Below are 23,531 nucleotides of genomic sequence, written 5' to 3'. Positions count from 1 at the left end.
ACAGGCAGCGGCAGCGGCTTCCTGGAGATGAGCGCTTTTGTCTGTTGTGTGACCGCTGTGGCTTTAGGCAGATCCTCCTCTGATGAGGTAATGCACAAGCTGGATGATCAGGCAGAGGGAGAAAGCAGGGAGGTGTAGGAGAGGGACCTCAGTTTGGATCTATATTTTAACCTTTGATTTATCGAGCTGGTTCTTACATCCACATCCTGCTTCACATGGAAGCCACGGCACACACACAGTGGGCCAGTGTCACCAGTTATCAACTAGTGACTGCTAATCAGTTTCACTAAAGCTAAATGCTAGATAAAGCAAGTTAAATGAGGTCCTTGCCAATAGATGACCAACTGATTTTCTCTTGTGATCTTGTTTTGAGTTTTTGTCTATGTAGAACCGTATACAGTGGCTTGCAAAAGTATTCGGCCCCCTTGAACTTTTCCACATTTTGTCACATTACAGCCACAAACATGAATCAATTTTATTGGAATTCCACATGAAAGACCAATACAAAGTGGTGTACACGTGAGAAGTGGAACGAAAATCATACATGATTCCAAACATCTTTTACAAATAAATAACTGAAAAGTGGGGTGTGCGTAATTATTCAGCCCCCTGAGTCAATACTTTGTAGAACCACCTTTTTCTGCAATTACAGCTGCCAGTCTTTTAGGGTATGTCTCTACCAGCTTTGCACATCTACAGACTGAAATCCTTGCCCATTCTTCTTTGCAAAACAGCTCCAGCTCAGTCAGATTAGATGGACAGCGTTTGTGAACAGCAGTTTTCAGATCTTGCCACAGATTCTCGATTGGATTTAGATCTGGACTTTGACTGGGCCATTCTAACACATGGATATGTTTTGTTTTAAACCATTCCATTGTTGCCCTGGCTTTATGTTTAGGGTCGTTGTCCTGCTGGAAGGTGAACCTCCGCCCCAGTCCCAAGTCTTTGGCAGACTCCAAGAGGTTTTCTTCCAAGATTGCCCTGTATTTGGCTCCATCCATCTTCCCATCAACTCTGACCAGCTTCACTGTCCCTGCTGAAGAGAAGCACCCCCAGAGCATGATGCTGCCACCATCATATTTGACAGTGGGGATGGTGTGTTCAGAGTGATGTGCAGTGTTAGTTTTCCGCCACACATAGCGTTTTGCATTTTGGCCAAAAAGTTCCATTTTGGTCTCATCTGACCAGAGCACCTTCTTCCACATGTTTGCTGTGTCCCCCACATGGCTTGTGGCAAACTGCAAACGGGACTTCTTATGGTTTTCTTTTAACAATGGCTTTCTTCTTGCCACTCTTCCATAAAGGCCAACTTTGTGCAGTGCACGACTAATAGTTGTCCTATGGACAGATTCCCCCACCTGAGCTGTAGATCTCTGCAGCTCGTCCAGAGTCACCATGGGCCTCTTGGCTGCATTTCTGATCAGCGCTCTCCTTGTTCGGCCTGTCAGTTTAGGTGGACGGCCTTGTCTTGGTAGGTTTACAGTTGTGCCATACTCCTTCCATTTCTGAATGATCGCTTGAACAGTGCTCCGTGGGATGTTCAAGGCTTGGAAAATCTTTTTGTAGCCTAAGCCTGCTTTAAATTTCTCAATAACTTTATCCCTGACCTGTCTGGTGTCTAAATCCAATCAAGAATCTGTGGCAAGATCTGAAAACTGCTGTTCACAAACGCTGTCCATCTAATCTGACTGAGCTGGAGCTGTTTTGCAAAGAAGAATGGGCAAGGATTTCAGTCTGTAGATGTGCAAAGCTGGTAGAGACATACCCTAAAAGACTGGCAGCTGTAATTGCAGCAAAAGGTGGTTCTACAAAGTATTGACTCAGGGGGCTGAATAATTACGCACACCCCACTTTTCAGTTATTTATTTGTAAAAAATGTTTGGAATCATGTATGATTTTCGTTCCACTTCTCACGTGTACACCACTTTGTACTGGTCTTTCACATGGAATTCCAATAAAATTGATTCATGTTTGTGGCTGTAATGTGACAAAATGTGGAAAAGTTCAAGGGGGCCGAATACTTTTGCAAGCCACTGTAGGAACAGAAAGGAACAAATGGAGTGAGCAGTGTGGTTCGCAACAAGGTTCATGAGTGAAAATTAAACTGGGAACGTTGGGAACTTTTTAGATGAAATAAGAGGATGCACAGCAATAACAGTGGACAGTGTTGGCAGTTGGGTAGGATGTTGGCAGGATGGTGGGGGATCATAGCCCCTAAGCTTGTTCTTCTTAGCTATTAGTGTCACGGCTCGGGGCAGCGGCCGTGTGAGGTGAGGAAGGAGGACTCAAATGCAACACTTATTAAGACGTGAGGGTGATTTATTAAGAATACTGAACATAAAGTGGGGATGGCAAAACAGAACCAAGGATGAACTAAACTGGGAGAAACTAAACCAAAGAGTAGCAAACCTGAAACACGAGAGGAGAACTGCAGGGAGAGCACATAGAGGAGACACAGAGTAAAGCAGAGCACGCAGGGTAACACGGAGGATGAACACAGACGACGCAACGAGGAACAGAGGCAAACACACACTATAAATACACAGAGGGACACTTGGAAATCACACACAGGTGGGAGACACAGCTGGACCTGATTATCCTGACGAGACAGGGGAACACTAACACCAGGGACCAACACAGGGAGCACAAACCCAGAAACCCAGTATCCAAATCCCAAAACACAAACCATCCCAAAACAGCCCACAAATAATAATGAAAATAATAACAATAAATACACAAACACAAAATCCCTGAGTCATGGACTCAGGATCATGACAATTAGTGAATACATAACAAATTTGTCCAAAAAACTCCAAACACTCCAGTTGTGAATCTCCCAAAGTCAGGACAGTAATAACTCTAAATATCAAGCCAGCAGACGTGAAGCAAAGTTTTTGTTATATGCGTGTCCTTAAATGTGTTACATAGCACTTACGGGCTATGTAACACTTTCCTGATGGGAATGTGAAAACAGATGCACAGTAGTCATGTTTGGATCACAGTTATGGAACAGTCTCCATAACTGATGAAGAACTGTCTTCATCATTTTTCATAATCAATTGGAGAGGAGTGAATTACTCTGGTATTTCAAATTTTCTGTTAATGTGTGACAATTAATTTTTCATGCAACACTTCTTTGTTGTATAAAGCTTTGGTTAAAAGAAAATCCTGGCTGGTGACTTTAATCCCTGGATCAGAGACACAGTTGGCAAAGTTGAACTGCAGACTACTGATGAGTGGCGAGTGTCTGTGAAAAAAGGTTTAGCACACGGGAATATTTCTTGCATTTCCTCTGCTATTAGCTCCATTAGTAATCAGTAACTCCTTATCATTTTGGGAGTTTGTTTCCGCAGTTGCAGCAAAAAATATTCATAAATATTTGTTGCTGCAAAAGTTACACAATCATTTTGCATCGATATACAGAAACATTTCAGTATTTGCAGATATCCAGATCTTGTCTTGAACTGTTGTGAAATGAAGCAACACTTTCATTATTGCCATTATTCACTTTGTGTTTCAGCTGCTACTTAAGAATTTCTTCATAGATTAAAAAAGGTGTCAAAGGTTTTGTGTGATTTTTATGTGCAAATTTCCACTCAAAAAAAAAATAAAAAATACTGGACAGGAACCCTGCTCATGGTTATTTGTATATGTGTCTGCACTGTAAGTGTTTCCAATGCGTGTTTGCCCATTTTATCTTTTTTTTTGTTTTGTAACTGCTGCTACACTCAGACCTCGGGCCTCCTGTTAAGGAGTGCCGGCAAACTCACTGACATTAAGAATGATTGTTACCTGTTTTACCTGCCATGGGTCATGGAGGTCTGAGGCCAGGGTCAGCCTCTCTGTTGTGGTTTGTGCTACAGGAGATGTCACCGGGTCCTTAGATCACAGTGATCCAGCGTATTATTCTCTCCAGACAATATGCTTCTATACCTCTTTGCATTCTTGAACATGCCGTAGCTGGAATGAGTTTTTTTTTCCAGCTGTTTGGTTTCCTTCAACAAGGTTTTAAATACCTTGTGTTTGAATGTTGTGTTGACTGTGTAGGTGGGAAGAAGGAAGGTCAAAAAGCAAACAGCACATCTGCAACAATGGCTCTCCTGCAGTGCTAGCACTTGCTGTTAAGAGACTTGTCTCAGCTTTATATTTACGATCAAAATTTAAGCAACCCTGAATACAGTTCACTGCAGCATCACACAACAGCATAGCAGCCTCATAATTACAGTATTCTCATTAAAGTAAAATCCTGCATCTCATTTGAAAGCTGCCATCAGCTAAAATTAACTTGCCCTAATGGCTGCTGATTGCATTCCTGCAGTGGCCAACCCCCTCCTCCAAATTTAGTGATCTGATCATTTAAGTACATGCTAGCATAATTGAGGTCTCTTCCTTGATTAGATTTGCGCCAGCTTTTAACAAAGCCTGCTCGAACTTAATCCAATGAGCCCCATTGTAGCAGGAGAGGATGGATGACATCGCTCCTGGTTAGCGTCAACATCAACCGTGCCGTCGAGCAATTAGAGGCCACGCTGATAAAGTAGCTGGACGACTACAGCTAATGATACAAATGTTCTCAAAGCTCGTGAGACAACAAGCTGACAACTGAGCCACGTTTCATAATCCATTCATCTGACTTTGTACACAGAAAGTTTTCAGAAAGGACTTTGAAATGAGAATTTAAGTTCAAGGAATCGCTTCGGTTTTACAAATAACAAGCTTGTTATTCATATTGTATTAGGCATGCAGTAGTAAGACAGTACCTTTCACTGTAATAAAAGAGTCCTTGGAGTAAATTTAAATGTTTATTTAGTACCAAACAAAGGCTTACACTGACTGGAGCTGTCAGAATCAAACAGTGTCAGTGGTTTAAGTAATGTCTCTGAGTTTTACCCAGCTACACAACATTCTTGTGTCGCAGGCCTGACCCACTGGGACTGAAACAAGCAGTTCAGCAGGGCATAGATGCACTGTCTTTGGCTACTTCTTCCGATGACACCTGCTTGCCCATAATCACAGTTAGAGACTAAACCTCCTCCTGACCTGTGGCTGTGTGTCACACGTTAAATCCTCTAATCTTCTCCTTTGTTCTCTGTCACCCTCGATTAGTTATGTAGCAAGAGTCAGCGAGAAGAAAGTATGTGCTGAGTTTCCAAGTACATGCCTGTGCTCAGATTAGTAACCATTAAATGCTGCATGCATTTATGAGTCTTAGGAGCTTAACTACTCACTTATTGTAACAATAAGTGAGTAGTTGGTGTTGAAATAATTAATCGACAGAAAAACAATTTTTTTTTAAACTAAAGGGGCTCAGTATACACAGGTTCCATCTAACGTTGTAAACTTGATGGTGAGAAATTATGATTGGCTGATGTTACAGGTTTTTTTTAATATTTTGAAAACAACAATAATAATTAGCATTTTAATCATGAAAAAAGTTAGAAACTGACACAACCAAAATGCTACAAATGCTACATAAAATTAAAGACTTCCATGAGTTACTCCATCACACACATTCACCTGACACAGATTTGTAGCTGATGTTTAGCTTTATTTTATCCTGCAGGCGAGTATATGCAGTTAGGCTATGTCTGACTGATCTTATGATATAAGCGTCTTTTTAAGTACTGTGAGGGTTTTGAGGGACTCAAGACTTTGTTTATTGCTTCTTCCCATCTATTCTGTGTCTGTAAACCCTCTTATATTCTTAACAATAGGATTTCACTATAAGTAGGTCTGAACAAGATGAAGCTCACCTGTTCAAGCTGTAACTAATCATAGGACTATCTTGGCCTATAAGGTGACACGGGATGAGCAGGCATGCTGGTATGTAAGGAGGAACAAGAAATAACACAAGTGATTTTTGGATAGCAGCCCAAGTTTGTGAAAGGCTGTTTTCGAAATCAAAAGTTGTTTGATTAGCAGTTTCAGGATGTTTTCGCAATGCTTTTCTGATGTACTTTACTAAGTTTAGGCATTCAGTACAGGCAGACGAAGCATAGCAGGCCGGAACATTTAAATTTAAATAACTCAGAGTATGTACACCACCTTATCGAGGTTTGTGTTTTCAGGCAATTGACAAAAGCTGACACACAATGCGATAATTTACGGGGGTAACAATGCTGTATTATGTATACCAGAGACACTTAAGACTGAAGTAACTGGGAAATGAATGCAGGCCAAATTTATGTGCTTGTGTTTAAGAGGGCGAGCAGCTCTAGAGCATGTTTGTTAAAGCCTTTGGATAAGGCTCCAAAATGCTTGGCTCCTTTTCAAATGCCGGTTTGCTTGCTGATAATAGAGACAGATTTTGATGCTGCTGCCAGTTTGTTGTTATATAAAAAAGATACACGCTCAGATATGCAGAAAAAAAAGCGTGCCACACAGGCGTCGCTGAAGAAAAATACACAAATCCAAATTATTTATAGCCTGGATGCTATTAATTTAACCTATGGAGTCTTACTCAATAATTAATGTCTATTGGCATATGACCCTATATGCCATACAGTAAACAGCGTGTCTCATAACTATGTATGAGATCTTTAGTTAGCTAATATATGGCTGAAAGGCTCAGAGACAAGCCCTGGGTCTTAATAAATCAGCCATATCTAATGAACCCCCTAATTGTGATTTACAGCCTGCATGCCCAGTGCTGTGATGGAGAGTAAAACAGCTGTACAGAGAGAGAGAGAGAGAGCGTACAGAGGACGAGAATCATCCAGTGGCACCAGGCAGAAAAGAAACTCTGCCGTATTAAAAACATTGCTCCCTTCCAGCAACTGTGAAATTCTTGCGCGGGTCCCGTGAGACCTTTGTCCAGATATGTTACTTAATGCGATAAAAATCAAGCAGCTGGACGAGTAACCGTTGCACTCAAGTCCAACCACGAACTGAGAGCGCGGGAGAGGGATATTTACACACTCGCATAAAGCGCTCCACCCAATCCAAGTTCTTTTTGTAAATTATTTTGATTCATTGCCCGTGGTTATTTTGCTTTCCAGTGGAAGACGTGCTATAGCTCCTTCTTCTTCTCTGTGTCTTACTGCTATACTTGCCTTTTCCTGTCCATTCCAAACTAACTGAAAACATGCCTCGTGTTGCTTGTGTGCCTGAATGTTCATATCATCCACTAGCCCTTCAGATAAACAAATGTAAGATGGATTTCATTATATTATGCACAATTGATAGACTGTCCACGGCTGACATCAGTCTTTTTGGAACGACCAACTCCACCTTAGTATTAAATATTTGCCCTGTTTCAAGGACTTAAGTCATTGTGAACATCGACTGCTGTGATTGGCTAGATTAACAACCTAGTTTGAAGTTAGGCCTTGTGCACCATGAACAATGTGTATTCTCTGCAAGGTAGGACAATAGATACTTTGTGTGGTTTAAAGAGGCTCTGATCTTGGAGCACGCATGCACACCTCTCGACACCCAAGGCTGTGGCTGTGTATAGTTATATATGTGTTTTTACATACTTCATATTCCAGACAAAAAAAAAATGCACTGTGACCTATTCCGTTTTTTACTGCCTGTTTTCTTCTAAACCAGCTACAGGGCTGTCTCTTCAGTATTTCATTTCTCTTTGCTACAGTATACAAGTGTTTACTGGCTCATCCAAGGTATCAAATATTAACTATCACTTCATGCATAACTGTCATTTAAATAATTTCACACACACACACAATACACACATTGAAATATATATATATATTTATATATATGTATCACCAATAATTTCCCTACTTGACCTCTACAGTTACTGTTAAGTTTTGAATGTTCAATTTAACCATGAGGTTTTGCATATGTAGACAAAGTAGCCTTTCTTATGAAAAAACAGATGGCAAGCAAGTTTGAAAATTAATTTAGGAAAATTTAGTAATTAAAAAAGTACATTTGAAAAATTTCCTTTTTAAAAATTTCCCTTTTAATTTAAAAAGTGTTAAAGTAAATAACTGAGGAAATGTTTTTTGTTATTGCTGCTTTTTATTGTAAAATAAGCCACATTGTAAATTCAGTGTAAAAATGACACAATTGGACAAAGAAAAAAAAGGAATGAAACATTTAAAATATTCAAAAAGCAGCACTAAAAACTTCCCTGCCGGTACCTTCAGGGTTAATGTGAGGGAACACAAATGCACATAGACCAGACATCTGCAACAATGTTGCTGTAAAGGATGAGGGAGACATACAATGTATGCTTTAATCGGAAAGATAATTTCATAATATTAACTTCACTTTAGGAAAATGTAAAGATTTTATATTCTTGGATTTGCAGTTTTGGCTACATGCATCTATAAGCATCTGATACATTAAAAATGCAATCACATCCCCACCATCTTTACTCCTTGCATGTTGCGTACATGCTAGCCACTATCAAAATGAATTGAAGTAAAACCCCATGTTCTTAGCAAAGATGACTTGGTAGGGCCATCTGTACACATTATGCATTTAAAATGGTTAATAATTGAATAAAACTATGTTTTTATTGACTGACTGAAAGTAGCATGCGCCTGAATAATCCATTCATTTCATGCTAACAAAACGTCAAAGCTCTTTCTCAGATAGGGAACAAAGCTTATTGTCAGCGGACAGAGAGGCAACTGGGATTACAATGGGGACATGCAGTGAAACGACTTGTCAGTCCTAATCTAGGATTAGCAGGCTTTCGCGCCTCCCGGGTGCTCTAAAAGCCACCTGTTTGGACGCTCCTGCAGATGATGTGACACACTAGAGCTGCTTGTTTGATTCTAATTCTTTTGTTTGCATCAAAGTTTTAAAGGATTTTGGTTTTCCATTACAATGGCACGATCTAAGCATTTAAAGCATTGGAAGCATTTAAAAAAATACTATTGCTGAAAATCTGCTCAAACGGAATTTGTCACTAATTGAGATCGTCCGGTCCTTTTTCAGAGCACTGTATCTGGGTATTAGCGCTGATTATGTCTTTTCACCCTTGTGTTCAAAGTCGCTATGAACATTTACTGTGTTTTAGGATTGCTGTGACTTTTTTTCCTAACGAAGAGCATTTTTCAGCGTGTTTTTTCGGCACGTCATATCAGTGATGCAAAGTGAGAATTCACTCTTGTTTCTGAGACCTGAATTCTTCTGGACCATTATATCCTCTTAAGTCAACAATTTATGAATTATAACTTTGAACAGGGTAAGCCAATGCAGTAAATTAGGACTGAAGAACACTGAACATGTCTGAGCGTGTCTGATGATTGTTCTCAAATTTAGCGAGACCCTCGAGTCCTAAAATTACTTATTAAAGCTTTTTTCTGCTGCTTGCCTCTGGGCTAATGTGATCACTCATGTGTGAGGGCAGCTGTTGTATCGCCACAAGCTTCTGTGATAACTTTGTACTGCCGCTGTCACCCTGAAATATACTTTTGAAACTTAATCCTCTGGAAAATGAACCCAATTTGATTGGTTAATCTCCTTGATGTATTTGATTTAGTAAATATATTTGCATTCTTCTGAGATATTTTAACCGCACCCAGTTGCATCTGTGCAGAGTGAAACACTTTAATATTGACTCAGTTCTTAAGGATGAGTTCAAGTACAGTTAATGGCTTTCTTCCTGAAAAAGAGGGACTTTATGGTTTTGTCTTTATTCTTAAGATAATTGGATTCACCCTTCTTTACAGCTTCTCAGTGACTATATGGGAGGTCAAAGCACAGCAAGGCTTAAAACTTGTGCAACAAGCTTATTTGTGCATCACAGTGGAGTTATGTTCATCCCCAAAGGGGTCAAAGGTTTCCGGTGCCTTCCAGAGGTCAAAGGTAATTGGTAGCTTCAATTAGTGCCATCAGCTCACGCAGATATATACTGTAGCATAATACCTCACATAAGGTGTTTGTCATATGGCAAGCTGTGTGTGCTTTAAGCTGATACAAATCAAAGGTGTAAAGAGGTCAGCAGAAAGAGAGATCATAGACGAGCGCATGCTGGTGTAGACATTTAAACGAACGAGCAGAACAGAAACAAATGTGTGTTGGTTTTCAAGGATCGTCAAGTAATTGCCATCATAATGTAAGCCTTGTTTCCACCTGACTATAAAATATTAAATACCTGATAGGTTTGCTCGTTTATGAATGTTCAGTTTTATTAAAAGTTACATAATACTCAGACTCATAGTTCTGATTCAGCTTTTGGATGTGGCCTTATATTTATAATGCATATGCATATGCATGCATATATTCACAAGAAATTACACCTTTGAGCATGATTAGCAATTAAAAACATACTTTACTTTGTATTCCTCGCATTGTGCTTCATTAAACAGTCTGTTTCTTAATAGTTTTTGGAAGCTTCCAACTTATACAGGTACCTTGTACTTCTATAATCCTTCAGTATTTGTTACTATAAATTTTTAGGTATAATTACGTCCGCTGTTTGACTTTGTCTGTTAATGCGACATATTATGAGGCATACCTTAGAACAGAAAATGTTCACACTGACCAGGGCTTCTAACTACTGTGAGCGAGGGGCTGCAGACAAACAGTCCCTTTGAGCCACTGAGTGTTGACTTTGGTTTTCAATGGTCTCTTCATTGGTTTACGCTGCATCGTTGCCATGAAGTAGATAAATGTATATGTGTACTGTATTTGTGTTACCTAGGGGTGTGTTCACATGCCAGGAAAAATAAAAAGCACAAGGGAGAGTGTTGGTCACTAAGGCCACTTCTGGATTTCTGGGGGTCTGCGGTTTTAGTCCGGCATCATTGAGGTACAGAGGCCGAACACACAGGCCCAGAGCATAATGAAGTGTGTTTACGCCCACTTGACAAACGATGCATTCATAATTTGGTAACCGTTCCACCGTTGGCTTTGATTAAGATTTTTACATCAGCAGGACTAATGGAGACATCAAACCCTGTGTTTGCTCCAGGTGTCTGTATGATGACAGATGAAATCCTTAAACTGCATTTTTTTCATGCTGGGGAGTATAAAAATATTTTCTTTCCACATTCTCATAAAGTAGGAAGAATTTCTTGTTTTGTTTTTTTGTTTTGTAAATTGATACTTGGAAACATTTTTTTAACATTACATTACATTACATGGTTAACATTTTATATCATTAACATGATTTTAAAATATATTGTATATAAACATATTGCACCTGATATGGCATGTTAATGCTAATTAAATGATAGAAATCCACCAAATCTTCCTTTTCTGTCTTTGTTTTTGTTTTATTAATTTTCAGTGGCTCATCTGACAGACTGAACATTTTATAGTTCTGATCTCACTGTGTGGAACCAGTTTAACATCGCCACCATATTACTGAAGGTAAAAATTACAAACTACACCTTATAACCAATCAGCAGTTAATAAGGCCGTCTCTCAGTGGTACATGCAGAGTAATATGTTTGTGTGACTGATCTATTTCCAGACGTGATAGAAATAAAATGTTTTCTATGTAAGTTAGTTGGGCAGCATTATCCCCTGTGCCTGTGTGGGTTTTCCCTGTGTTCTTTGTGTTAATTTGTGAAAGTGTGGAAATTCTGTGTTGGCACTGTTAAAAAAACATTTATAACAGTGCCTCCAAACTATTGCATATCTGGTATGTAAACTGTATACCAACATCTTCACCACTTGTGTTACACCAAGTTGTTAAACCAATTATATGAAAAAACAGGCAACATGTTGTGTCTGTTGCAGACAAAAATTGACGTCATCTGCCCTCACAGAGGCAAATGGCATTGTTTAAATAAAGTTAGAAATTTAAAAAAGCTTTCTTTCAACTATTAGATTATATTCTTACAGTTTAGAATCACACCAGTCTGTTAAATAAGAGCTAAACTTGTACTTTGTACCTTGCCTAAATGCTTCTTCTACCCTTCCCCTCTGAGTGCCTTGTGGTTGTAAATATTTTCTGACGTGGTAAATACACAGAGCCGCTCAGTGTAACATACTCGCACAATAAGTTCTATTTACCTGAGATTTGTGGAAGGATTTGGCTGTGATGGCTGATTGATGCAGACACTGCTGGGACCCAACAGTCATGCACAGCATCCGCCCACTGTATACCTTCTTTCATTGTTTCACCTAAGTCATGAAAAGGTCAGAGAATACCTGCCTTTGCGTGTGATACGAAACTACAGCAGTGAAATAGAACAGCTACTTGTTGGCTGCACAGCTACAGAGCTGCCTCTGTAAGTGAAATCCAATGAGCTGGAGTTTCAGAAAACAAAACTGCTTTTCTTGCTATTAAGCCAGTGATGAAATTGGCTGGTTTTGGGGGGTAACTGCTGCTGCTATTGCACTTTTCTATTTTGGGCAAAAGACCCATGATGAGAAATCTCTGGGAGAAAACAGGGCAGCATGTGTGTGTTCACATTCCACATGTCTGACCTATGACAGTGCCCTCTGTTTGCAGCGCTCTGCGATGATCTAATGAGAGTCCAGACAGACATAAGATTTAGGAGTTGGGGGAGCTGCTCTCATCAAGTCCAGTTCTCCCTCTTTTTCTTTATTTATCCAGTGAAAGAAACCACATTACCCATTCACACCTGTGAATTCTCAATGAACTTCATTGATGGTCACTAAACAATTCCTTACGTTTTCAACAAAGCGAACTAACAAAATCAAGTATGTTTGGATATTGTTTGTTGTTCATGAATTTTAAGAAATATTTCTGGTTCATATCAGCTCATTTTATATTACATCTACTTTTAATTTCATTATGAGAATGTTCTATTGGAAAGCCAATGCAGAATTTCATGTTGACGTATGCCAGATCAAACAAACTGGAACTTAAGAAAACATCGGAAAATAGGAAAGAACGCTGCAGAAGTGCACAAAAACCTCACAAAATACCACCTAAGTGTTTCTGGAGAGACAAAAATGTGACGAAAAAGTTGCAGAAATGACAAACTAACAGTAAACAGCTGATAAAAAACATGTATCTACAGTCTTATACGAAACACACATTACTGATATGCTTTAGTTTCTGTCACTTCCGTTGCTGCGCCGTCCCATTAACGTCTCCTCCAAAACACTTGTGCTGTGTTTTGTGAGGCTTTGTTGTGTTGTTGTATTTATTGTTGTAAACACCAGTCATAATGTACAGCTTTTGAGAAACTTGAAATGCATGGCTTCTACAGTTTTCCATGCGTAATGGAGAACTTTTAATGACAGTGGCAATGTGGTTTAATACTCCAATAAAATGCTAAACATCATGGCTAAACTAGCCCACTGCTCTGCTCTTAGCATCAAGCACTTTTTTCTGCAAACGTCTCCCTGCGTTACTTTGTTGAGTTTAAAAGTGGCATATAATGTGTAGACATGATGGAGAAAACCTGCAAAATGGTATTGTGAGAATGCCATTGATAATGTTATCTTTCTTGCAGAGAAAGACTCGGAGAAGGGCCTCAGTGCTCCATTTAAAATCTTCGGTTTGGTCTCTTTCACCTTATTTTCTTGTTGGGCCTGTCCAAAAGACAAACAATTCCAAGAAAAGTCCTTATTTTCTTTCTCCTGATTTTTTTCTCCCTTTCTTCTTATTCTCTGTCTCTTTGGTATTTCCCACTTCCTTAGTTCTGTAAAGCTGGGACGGCTGGAGATTTTACACCCAATTGGTCGAGTTGGGGGCCTTTGTCGGTGCCCTTCTCCAGCTCCACAAGTGGCAGAAGGGACCTGGGTTCTGAATGGCGCTTTGTGTACTGTTTTTCTAAGAGGGGGCCCTCTCTCTCCCGCTCTCATCTGTCACAGGTCCCTCTCCGTCCACGCTCCACAATGCCTGATTGTTTCTGCCAAGTCGCCAGGTTCCAGGCCAGATCTGAACAACGCTTTCTTGCCAAATACCGACCCTGGTTTTCGTTTTTCTTCCACACACAAAGGGATTCTAAGTTACTGTCCACGTTTTAGAAGGAGACTTAGATAGCTGTCCACCACCAGCACTTTATTTGCTGAGTGTGTTTGAGAGCTAAAGGTTGTAAAAATTTCCATCGACAGCAAAGGAAAGAAAGGACCATAAACCAAAAAGGAAGTAAAATTGCTGGGCATACATTTATTGTGATTATTAAAGACAGTAGGTGAAAAGTGTGCATATTACATAGATTTAATAATGAGGCTATTAACAGCTTGTTGGATTCCTGGAGTCACATTAAAAAACAAAAACAACAACAACCAAAGCAAACAAGGAAAACAAAGTACAAAAACTATAAATGCACGGTTATGAAAAATTAAGAATTCTCATTCAACAGTGCATGCTCTGTTCAGTTATCAAACAGGCAATCTAACCAGTATCACTTTCCAAGAAACATCTTAGACAGGAGAACCGTTTCCAGGGGAAAGTCTTGATGTTTTTCTAGATATCTGACAATATGAAAAGGCTTTGGGAGAGCCTCAGAGTGATGCCTGTGAAAATGAATTTGTTTTTCAGGTATTGGTGTAACATTACCATCACATTAGTGTTTCCTGAGAGGGCCTCGGCATAGGAAGACTTTCTTTTTTGTCCGTCTCACTGGGGGAAGGTTGTTTCTTTTCAGCCATAATAACTCAGTTTCTGCCTACATGTCAGGCGACATTTTGTTAATGAGTTGTGTCGAGACAAAAAAAAAAGCTTCTTCTTTAAATTAGGACACATAAATGTGCAGTTTCATATTTTTTGAGAATCTCAGACGACTATGACCATACAGCTCAAAGACAACAAGGATTAGTTATTAGTTATAGAGCATAATTGATTTTTAACATATACTGTCATGTCCAGCTGTCTAACATGCCTAAAAAATACACCTAACTCACTAAATCTCTTATTGTCTTTAGAAAACAGTGACACAAAGAAAAATGATCACATGTTTTTCTTCCATTCTGGCTTTATTATTCAACACTTCATTAAACATCACTGTGATGTTTTTTTTGCAAATATAAAAATGTGTTCATAGTTTCATAGTGTAAAATGTAAAAAATCAGTCACATTTCTATCATGCACTAAAGTAATCAGCATTTTTTTTGTTTGGTATAGCATGCTACTCTGTCTAATGATCAGGTCATGAAATACACCGTTTTCTTGCTCTAATCACAAAAGGCCTGCTTGCCATGCTTACCAATAAACCCCTGTACTGTTGCATGGAGAAACCCAATCACTGGCAGTTAAGAGTCTGGGCATTCCTGGCCATATGAGACACCAGTTCCAAGAAACTAAGTCTTAAGCTCCCTCATAAACACAGCACCAGCAATATTGTCAGCTAAATATAGGCTGTCTTCTGTATTCTCCCTCCCCAGTTGCCCATCGCTCTCTCATCGCTCCAGTTTGGATACCATGATTTGATCGTGGATTATGGTTTGTTGTTTGTTGGTTGTCTGGGCTCTTACACTCATATCGCTGTGTAAAACAACAAAGGCCTGAGAAATTCAAACCCCGCACTATTCTACTAAATTTAAATCTGGCTGTGAATGGATAGCACTGCTGGCCAGTTGTAAAAATTAATTAAAACCTGTACTTTGAAACTTGAATGACTTGTAAAGAAGGCTCGTCAGACTTACTTAAAATTGGGTTTGAAAGCTTGAAAAAAAAAAAAAAAAAGCTAAAATAAGCACTAAAAATATGAGAATTTTATATATATATATATATATATATATATATGTAGCATCTGGATTAACCTACATGCAGCTAAAAAAACTGCATTTCATTACTGCAGTAAAAACTGCAATAATAAGGTTCAGTAAAGTAAAAAGTAACAAGAAAAAGGGAACATAAATGAGAACAGGTATAGAATTTCTCAGTAAAATTAGTTACATTGTATTTCTGATGGTTTTCAGTCTATAGGACTATACTGTACACACAAATGGATGCACAACAGTTCTCAAATAGTCAGTCTGGACCTGCGCTGGAACTGAGCTTCCCATTCCTGTCCTCTCCATCCTTTTTCCGGTCTTTGCATTTTTCTTTTTTCTTTTTTTGCTCCCTCGATTCATTTCACTCTTTATTAACTCCTTCTATCTATTAAATACTTTTTCATCTTCTTCTCCCTCCTCATGCATTCAGACTGCACCCCCGCTCCGCCCTTTCAGACATTTGACTGAGGGTCAGATGTAACACTTAAGAGCACCCAGGAGGCTGCGTATATCAGAGAGACAGCCTGCTCTGACTTACTGAGCAGCCGATGCAGAAGTAGTAATCAGTTTTTCACTGAAGCTGTGCGTATGCATTTGCGTGCATGTGTGTGGAAGGGTGGGTGGCAACGGCTATAGTAATCACAGCAAAAGCAGCTCAGAGCAGGTTGATCCATCAGTTGTCACCTAACAGTTTAGCTTAGATTTGTGTTTATTAATGTAGAATTGTTTATGTATTTAGTGTATTTGCATTTGTGTGTACTCGTATATATGTTGAGGACAAGTGAGCCCGTGTTTAGATTAGACCTCCTTTCGTCTAAGGCCGTAGGAAGGCAGGGTTTAGCTGTGGTCAGCAAATGTCCTCACAAGTACAGTCAGATGAAAGGAAATCATTACAGAAAATGATGCATTAGCCTGGCGACTCAGTCTGAGACTTATATTAGAAAAAAGTGAGATTTTTCCACTTAAACTCGGCAGCCTATAGCGTCTGCTTCTGTAACAGCTCCGAGGTGATGAGAGGCCTTGATGCTACATAATAGATTAATAGATTATCCCCACGAGTGTGAATTTGTGTGTGTTTGCACGCTTGATGTACATTCAGGATGAAAACATGTGAGTCGCGCTGCATGAGTGCCTGAGTAAATACCAAAAATATAATATGTACTTTAAATTGTTTGTGTGTGACTAAACCATAATTACATATTTCACATTCATGTCTCTGCATTTAAATAAAGTTGTGGCTTTGAATTATCGATTCAAATGCATGGTTGTGAAATCATCCAAAAGTGTTTTGTGGCTTTTTTTGTGCAGTCAGTGGTGGAAAAAAATAAAATCTAAAATTATTTAACACACTAAAAGTAGAAAACTGCATTTTTGGTACTGTTTGATACTGATGATACTGCTAATTTACACTAACTAACCTCCAGCACTTAAGAAGAGTCCAATCGTGATAATATTGTTATGAAAAGAATGTCTGTCAAAACAAAATGTAACAAAACACTTTGTGTCTTTTGTTTTGGAGCATTGCTCTATTTTCCTGTGCTGGTGTGTCATTGTTTGGAGTTTTCCACAGAAAATGCATCACGGCTTCCAGGAAGGTTTTGGCTTTAGTCTGGCTGGTGACAAATATCTTTTAGTCTTTATCGTTGTGAGAACAGCAGCACTAGTCGGCAGCTGTTCATGTGTCACTTCAGTGAGCATCCATCCTGGTAGACATAACTGTAGTTCATAAACCAAAGTTAAACCCTTAATTTTTTTTCCTTCCCAGAATGATGTCTTCCATGCGAGCAACGCCTCCCTTTCATCCACCGCCTGAGGAAGCAGAAGTGATTGGTCAGGACAGTGCAGGCTGGGTTGGTGATGAGCACGACGGCCCGAAGGAGACGGTGTCTTTGCATGACCAGTCCCACCCAGATGAACTGCGGCCAATCAGAGAGAAACCAACAGACGCTGAGTGGGAGAGTGTCAGTCCTGCTGTGATGGTGAGAAGTGAATTAGGCCAAGAGCTTAGAAACTGACCATATCTAATCCTGAGAGTTTGTGTATTACTATAACTCAGATTCACACAAATGTGGGTGTGTGCACAGAGTACACACTCGGGGCTCACAAATCATAAAACACCTGTGAGAATATATGCAGGAATACATAGGGTGTGCAAATTCTCATGCATAATGATATTTTTGCACTATTGAGTGAGCACAAGGTGTAGTGGACACATACACACACAGACACGCACGCATGCACCGGTAGTTCTTTCTGACCTGTGTGCTACAGGCAGTGCTGTAGGCAGCCTAGTGAGGGATCTCGTTTAGAGAGTTATACCCCTGGCCTCCTCTCATCTCCACAGCCTGCTTTGGTGTGTGTGTTTGTATGTGTGTTTGAGTGTGTCTGTTAAGGTGTTAGTTACTTGGCTTCAGGTTCTGTGGGTCCCTAATGGACAAAATGTGTTTGACTTCACCCTCTGAGGAAAGGGGAAAGTTTCCTTTGGTATCATTGTTGTGGTAGAGTTGAATATTTTGGTGAAAAATGTCCCATTTTTTAAAATTACTTGTGTTACTGAAGCATGATTATGGCTCTTTAGATGTTTTGAAATTGTTACTCAGTTATACTGACCCATGCCCAGTGCATAATAAGAGCTGTAAATGCAGTAATTCATTAATAACAATATTCAAAAACTTGACTTAACATCGGTATCAGACTTCAAAGTTGCCTGAAGGCAAAATTGTTCATGAATATTTGAATTTTCACTCTATATTTTTTCCTTTTTTCTCTCTATTTTTATCTCCAACTTACACACTCACATGTGTGACCATTGTCCCTCATGGACCAGCACAGGACACTGGTGAGAACCTATAACGAAATAATCTTTTCAAGTGTTCAGAAAGAGGACAGGTAGTGCTGGGTCAGAAAGTAACAAAGTGCAATGTTTCAAACTGTAAAAAGTCATAAGGTAAAGCTGCAACACTGCCCAAAACAGCCACTGGCCAGTGAAACATGGGAGGTCCCCGTGCTGTGGACAGAGAAGGCTAAACGATCCTTCTTCACTTCATTGCCTCACCAGCCTCCAACAGTGAGGGTCAACTTAAAACAAAACTTTGTGATTCAAGTTTCTGATCTGAGAATCAAACATTACAGCTTGCACCACCCTGCTTGTATAACTCTTGAGCAGACCTGGAAAAAAAAGCCAACACACCTGAACAATCCGTGAGTGACACATTATCTCGTAATCCTCATTACAGAGGCATCTTCCGCTTAAAGACAAAGTGCACAACAGAGCCTCCTGGAGCCATTTCAAGGGCATCTTAAGATCCCGCTGTTAGCCAAAGCCCCTTGTCTTTGAAACATAAGCCTCCTAAAGTTCTTGGAGATCCCCCCACTCTGTAAGGGGAGGAGAAAGTATCCAGAAATAACCCCAGTGTTAGAGCACCTGTGCTAAAGTGTCGGATGTTGTGTGGGACAATGTGGTCATCCTGAAGGGCTTATCTTTAGATAATTATAGACTCCTTGTGCCTCTTGCTTGACTCATAACCCTGCAGAGCAGACAACAGTGGGACACACACGCTGGGGTCATGCACCATAAACGACAAAAACCCATCAGATATAACGTTAGCTCAGCACTCAGTCACCTCCGACTTATTATCAGTAAACAGCAGAGAGAGCACCCGGAGGGTGTCCATATTGTTGCTGGGGACTTCAATAAGGCATGTTTGAAATCTGTGCTCTCCAAATTCCACCAAAATGTTAAGTGTCCTACCAGGGGGGACAGTACACTGGACCATGTGTACAGTAATATCAAGCATGGCTACAGAGTGACAGCCTAGGACAGTCTGACCACCTCTCTCTGCTCCGCACCCCTGCCTACATCCCCCTCAGGAAACAAACTCCTCCAAGCACCCAGGTCATTAAAACATTGCCAGATGATGCTCTTCTCCAGCTACGGGACTGTTTTGATCTGGTCCGTGGTCAATCTTAGAACAGCAGGACCTAGAGACCTTACTCAGTCTGTCCCTTTCTACATTAAGTGCTATGTAGAGAATGTGACACTGGACAGGAAGGACATCAAACAGGCCAAGGAGGCCTACAGGAGGAGGATAGAGTGCTTCCTCCAAGTGTGGAGAGGCATCCATGCCCTCACCAACTACAAAGGCCAGAGCCCCAACCTCCTGACAGCAGCCTCAAATTTGCAGAGGAGCTCAACACCTTTGCTCAGTTTGAGGCCACCCCTTCCCCTAGGTGGGGCATTAGCCTGGCGAATGGTGATGTGCTCCACGAAGGATGCCATCACCATCACCCTTCACAGAGCACTGAGCTATCTGGAGAACAGGAAGAGCTAGATGAGGATGCTCTTTGTGGACTACAGTTATGTGTTCAACATCATAATACCAGACATCCTCACTACCAAACTGGACCACCTAAAGGTCCCCCCTGCATACATATGACTGTACACCAACCTACCCAACCAGCATCATCGTCAAGTATGTCGATGACACCACAATGGTAAAGTAGGCCCAACAGTGGCTGCGCTTCCTCTGTGTCCTGAGGAAGAATAACCTGGACCAGAAGCTGCTGCTGGCCTTCTACCGCTCTTCAGTGGAGCGTGTGCTCTCCTACTGGTGCTGGGTATGCAGGGGCCACTACTAAGAACAGGAAGCCTTCTCAGAGGGTAATCAACACCACCCAAAAAAATAATTGGCTGTCCTCTGCCACCCCTGGAGGCCATCGCCAGCTCCTCCTGTCTCAGGAAAACCAGGCCCCTGCACCCCGCCCACGACCTCTTTGACCCGCTGCCCTCTGGTCGGCACCTCAATTCAATCAGGTCCCACATTTCCAGACTCACAAACAGCTTATTCCCCTGAAACCATTCGGACTGTCAATAAACACTATCCCCCTCACACCCCACCCCTGCCCACCCACCTCACCAATCACCCCATCACTCAGGCCACTCACACATGAACTGTATACTCAGACCAACTCTTTTTTTTGCACTGCTTCCAGGCACTTTGTTCTCCAATGTGTGCTTTTCTCTTGTGTTTATATATTTCTCCTGATTATTATTTATTCCTGGTGACTTACTTTTTATGTTTTATTCCTGCACATTTGGTGTCCAGCACCCATCATGTTATTGTACATGTACAATGACAATAAAGGTCTATTCTATTCTATTCTATTCTATTCTATTCTATTCTATTCTATTCTATTCATTATCAAAAGGTCTGATTTTTGTCGCCTTGACTAAAACAGGAATTAATTCTTATTCTAAAGAGAGGTATAAAAAAATCATATGCATCACCCGAGATGTCTGTGTATGACTGTAGGGTTAAACCTCGATGTGTAATTAATGAATATATTATGAATCTATTAAAGACACAAATCAAGGTTTTTCTCAAACTACTATAGCACTTTACTGGCTTTAAATTATTCCACAAATCCACTGCCACCAGCACCAGATTGCGTGTCTCTGCAGTCATGCTGCTCCTTACGTGTAAGCACCCTCAAATGAAAAAACACTTGCCAGGCTTGGCCTTCTCACAGTGTGTCTCAGTGGATTATACACATGTGACCCCGGCAGTATAAAGATATGTAATGGAGTATCACCATGTTGTTTTTGATGACAGATAGATCAAGTACTGTGCTCGTCATGTTCTGTCAGTTGCAAAATGCAATCCTAAACCTGACATTTGGCATGTAGCACCAGCTGACCCGTGCCCAGGCAAAGCGCGGTAGAGCAAATAAAGTACAGGCTCACTCCCAAATAGTACTACAGGGATACATTAAAGAGCTTTGGGATGCATTTGTCTGAGCTGTGTTAAAAATAAACTGTTGCATGAATTGAAATGCTCTCTCACAGATATGCAGTACTTAATTACTTCCTATGGCTCGTGGGTTTGAACTCTCATTTTCTATTTCTTCCAAGGACAATGAAAGCAGTAAAGGTGGCTCAGTCTACTCTTACCGGACTACCTCTACCTCTCCAACCAAGCCAGAGGAGTGTCCAAGGGATCGCGGGGAGCCTGTGATTGGCCTCGCCTTTGGGACGCCAGAGCGCCGCAAAGGGAGCCTGGCAGACGTGGTGGACACACTGAAACAGAAGAAGCTCGTGGAGCTGACCAAGACAGAGCAAGACGGTAAGAAAAAGGTCTTCAGTGTATATGTGTGTTTATGTGTGTGTGTGTGTGTATGTTTTATCACTAGTGGACCTGAATCTTTACATTTCAGCCTAGCCTTTTATTCGAAGCTGCAGGCTGTGGAGTAACACTGCTCTTCCACTTATAAACATTCAGTTTAGCTAACTTGAAGATAACTTATTACATCTAAGAAACAGCGCTGCTTTGGGTGGGTTTTTTGGTTTCATCTGAAGGGCTTTGGGGGAGTTTTATTAGCTTAAATGAGTTAGAGAAATGGTCTAAACACATAGTGGAACATTTATTTATTTATTTCAAACACATTTTCCATATTGTCCATTTTCTAGTCCTACAATTGGTGAACTGTTTGTCTTCCATTAATATAACAGATTTTAAAACTTTAGCGAAGGTCCTCATTTGTTGTAGGGTTAAAAGCTATCTAGATGAGTGAATATGTCACAGATCTCTCCCCACATTTTTGTTTGAAGTGATACATTAACACACTGCAGCAACATAGGACTGCATCTTCATTCTAGCTTTTCACAGAAGTGATGCACTTTTTACTCAGTTTCCCTTCCACATAAAGCAATAACAACCTTTGCTCACCATTTTGTTCTCTTTTTTTCTGAAAACTTCCTGTCCAGAAGATCTTTGAACGTCTAAAATTACAACTGACAGATCCCTCACTCGTTAGATCACAGTATCAATCAGTGAAAACACAGGTTTCCCTTTCTCCGCTGCTCCTCTGATCTACACCTCCAACACGGGAAAGGGTTGGAGTCTCCCAGCGTGCCTCAGCTTGCCCTTTTCCTCCCCAAAGCAAACCAGATCTAAAACCATCTAACACCCCTCTTTACTATTATGTGCACATAGTAATCGCGATAATATCAGAGGAGTGCTTGATCTCTCTCATTTAGAGGTTTCACTTTGTTATTGATACAGTAAAATGGGCCAGAATTGGATGGCCTGAGGTGTTATACAGTCCACGGTGTCTTAAGCTCGAAGACAGGAAGCTTTGCCTCTCATGTTCAGCAGGGAAACTGGTTTAAAAGAAACACACACACACACACACACACACACACACACACACACACACACACACACACACACACACACACACACACACACACACACACACACACATCTGTGAGTATGTGTTTTCAAAAGTGTTGTGACACCTTCCTTTCAAATCAAAGAGGACACAAGTGGATAAAAATGCTAGGTGCCCACCTTTAAATGTGGCTCTTTTTTTTTCAGAACCACATGTATACTTCTGATCAACAATACCCGACCTTGCTTACTGTACAATGATGTTGGCCATTTTTAATTAGTTTTGAAGTTTTCTAAACTTATTTTCCTGTTTACTCAGTGTAGTGATTGTGCAGCAACACAACAGACTGAAGTAATCAATTTCAGTAAACATAGGCCTTCATTGAGTTTGCTTAGGTTTCCCTTTTTTCCTCTTAATTACTTTTCATATCCCTTGTATGAGAGGAATATGAGCAAGGTATGCCGCATTCTAAAGCCGATATTCTTGATATTGTGATCAAGTGGCTCTTGGCCCCTCTTGAAGTGTTTTTGTATGTTTAATTGCAACCACTTCCACCCCTTTTCAGCTTAGTGAAATATAACAATATTTAAAAAAAGTGAAGTCTGTTTGATCTTATATTAGTAGTATACAAAGAGACCTTTTACTACAGATGAGTGATTCAGGGCGACAGCTAATAATAGCATGATTAAATGATAAATTATTTAGAATGTTTTTAGTTAGCAATAAATGAAATGGTGATTGATTGAAAATAATTGGTTTGGAAACTATCTTGTAAAGGTGAAACTGATGCTTTT

At 40.3% G+C, this 23,531-nt stretch overlaps 1 protein-coding gene across 7 annotated transcripts in view; it reads left to right on the top strand.

Annotated features, from left to right (window-relative positions):
- Nucleotides 1–23,531, top strand: part of LOC134631138 (transcription factor SOX-6-like) — a 107,083-nt gene that overhangs the window by 18,698 nt on the left and 64,854 nt on the right. For 4 of the 7 annotated variants that reach the window (XM_063479158.1, XM_063479159.1, XM_063479162.1 and 1 more), the window contains 2 exons: nt 17,333–17,546; nt 21,479–21,689. In XM_063479158.1, the coding sequence (XP_063335228.1) occupies nt 17,334–17,546; nt 21,479–21,689 (424 nt within the window). In that variant the 5' untranslated portion in view covers nt 17,333. Of the gene's footprint in view, nt 1–4; nt 88–11,212; nt 11,296–17,332; nt 17,547–21,478; nt 21,690–23,531 lie in introns of all 7 variants that reach the window. The other 3 variants (XM_063479157.1, XM_063479156.1, XM_063479160.1) reach the window with 2 other exon arrangements.

This window comes from Pelmatolapia mariae, linkage group LG7, assembly GCF_036321145.2.
Source record: "Pelmatolapia mariae isolate MD_Pm_ZW linkage group LG7, Pm_UMD_F_2, whole genome shotgun sequence".
In the NCBI taxonomy this organism is placed as follows: domain Eukaryota; kingdom Metazoa; phylum Chordata; class Actinopteri; order Cichliformes; family Cichlidae; genus Pelmatolapia; species Pelmatolapia mariae.
The sequence above is the reverse complement of the archived record's forward strand: the minus strand, read 5'-3'. Positions and strand labels throughout refer to the sequence as shown.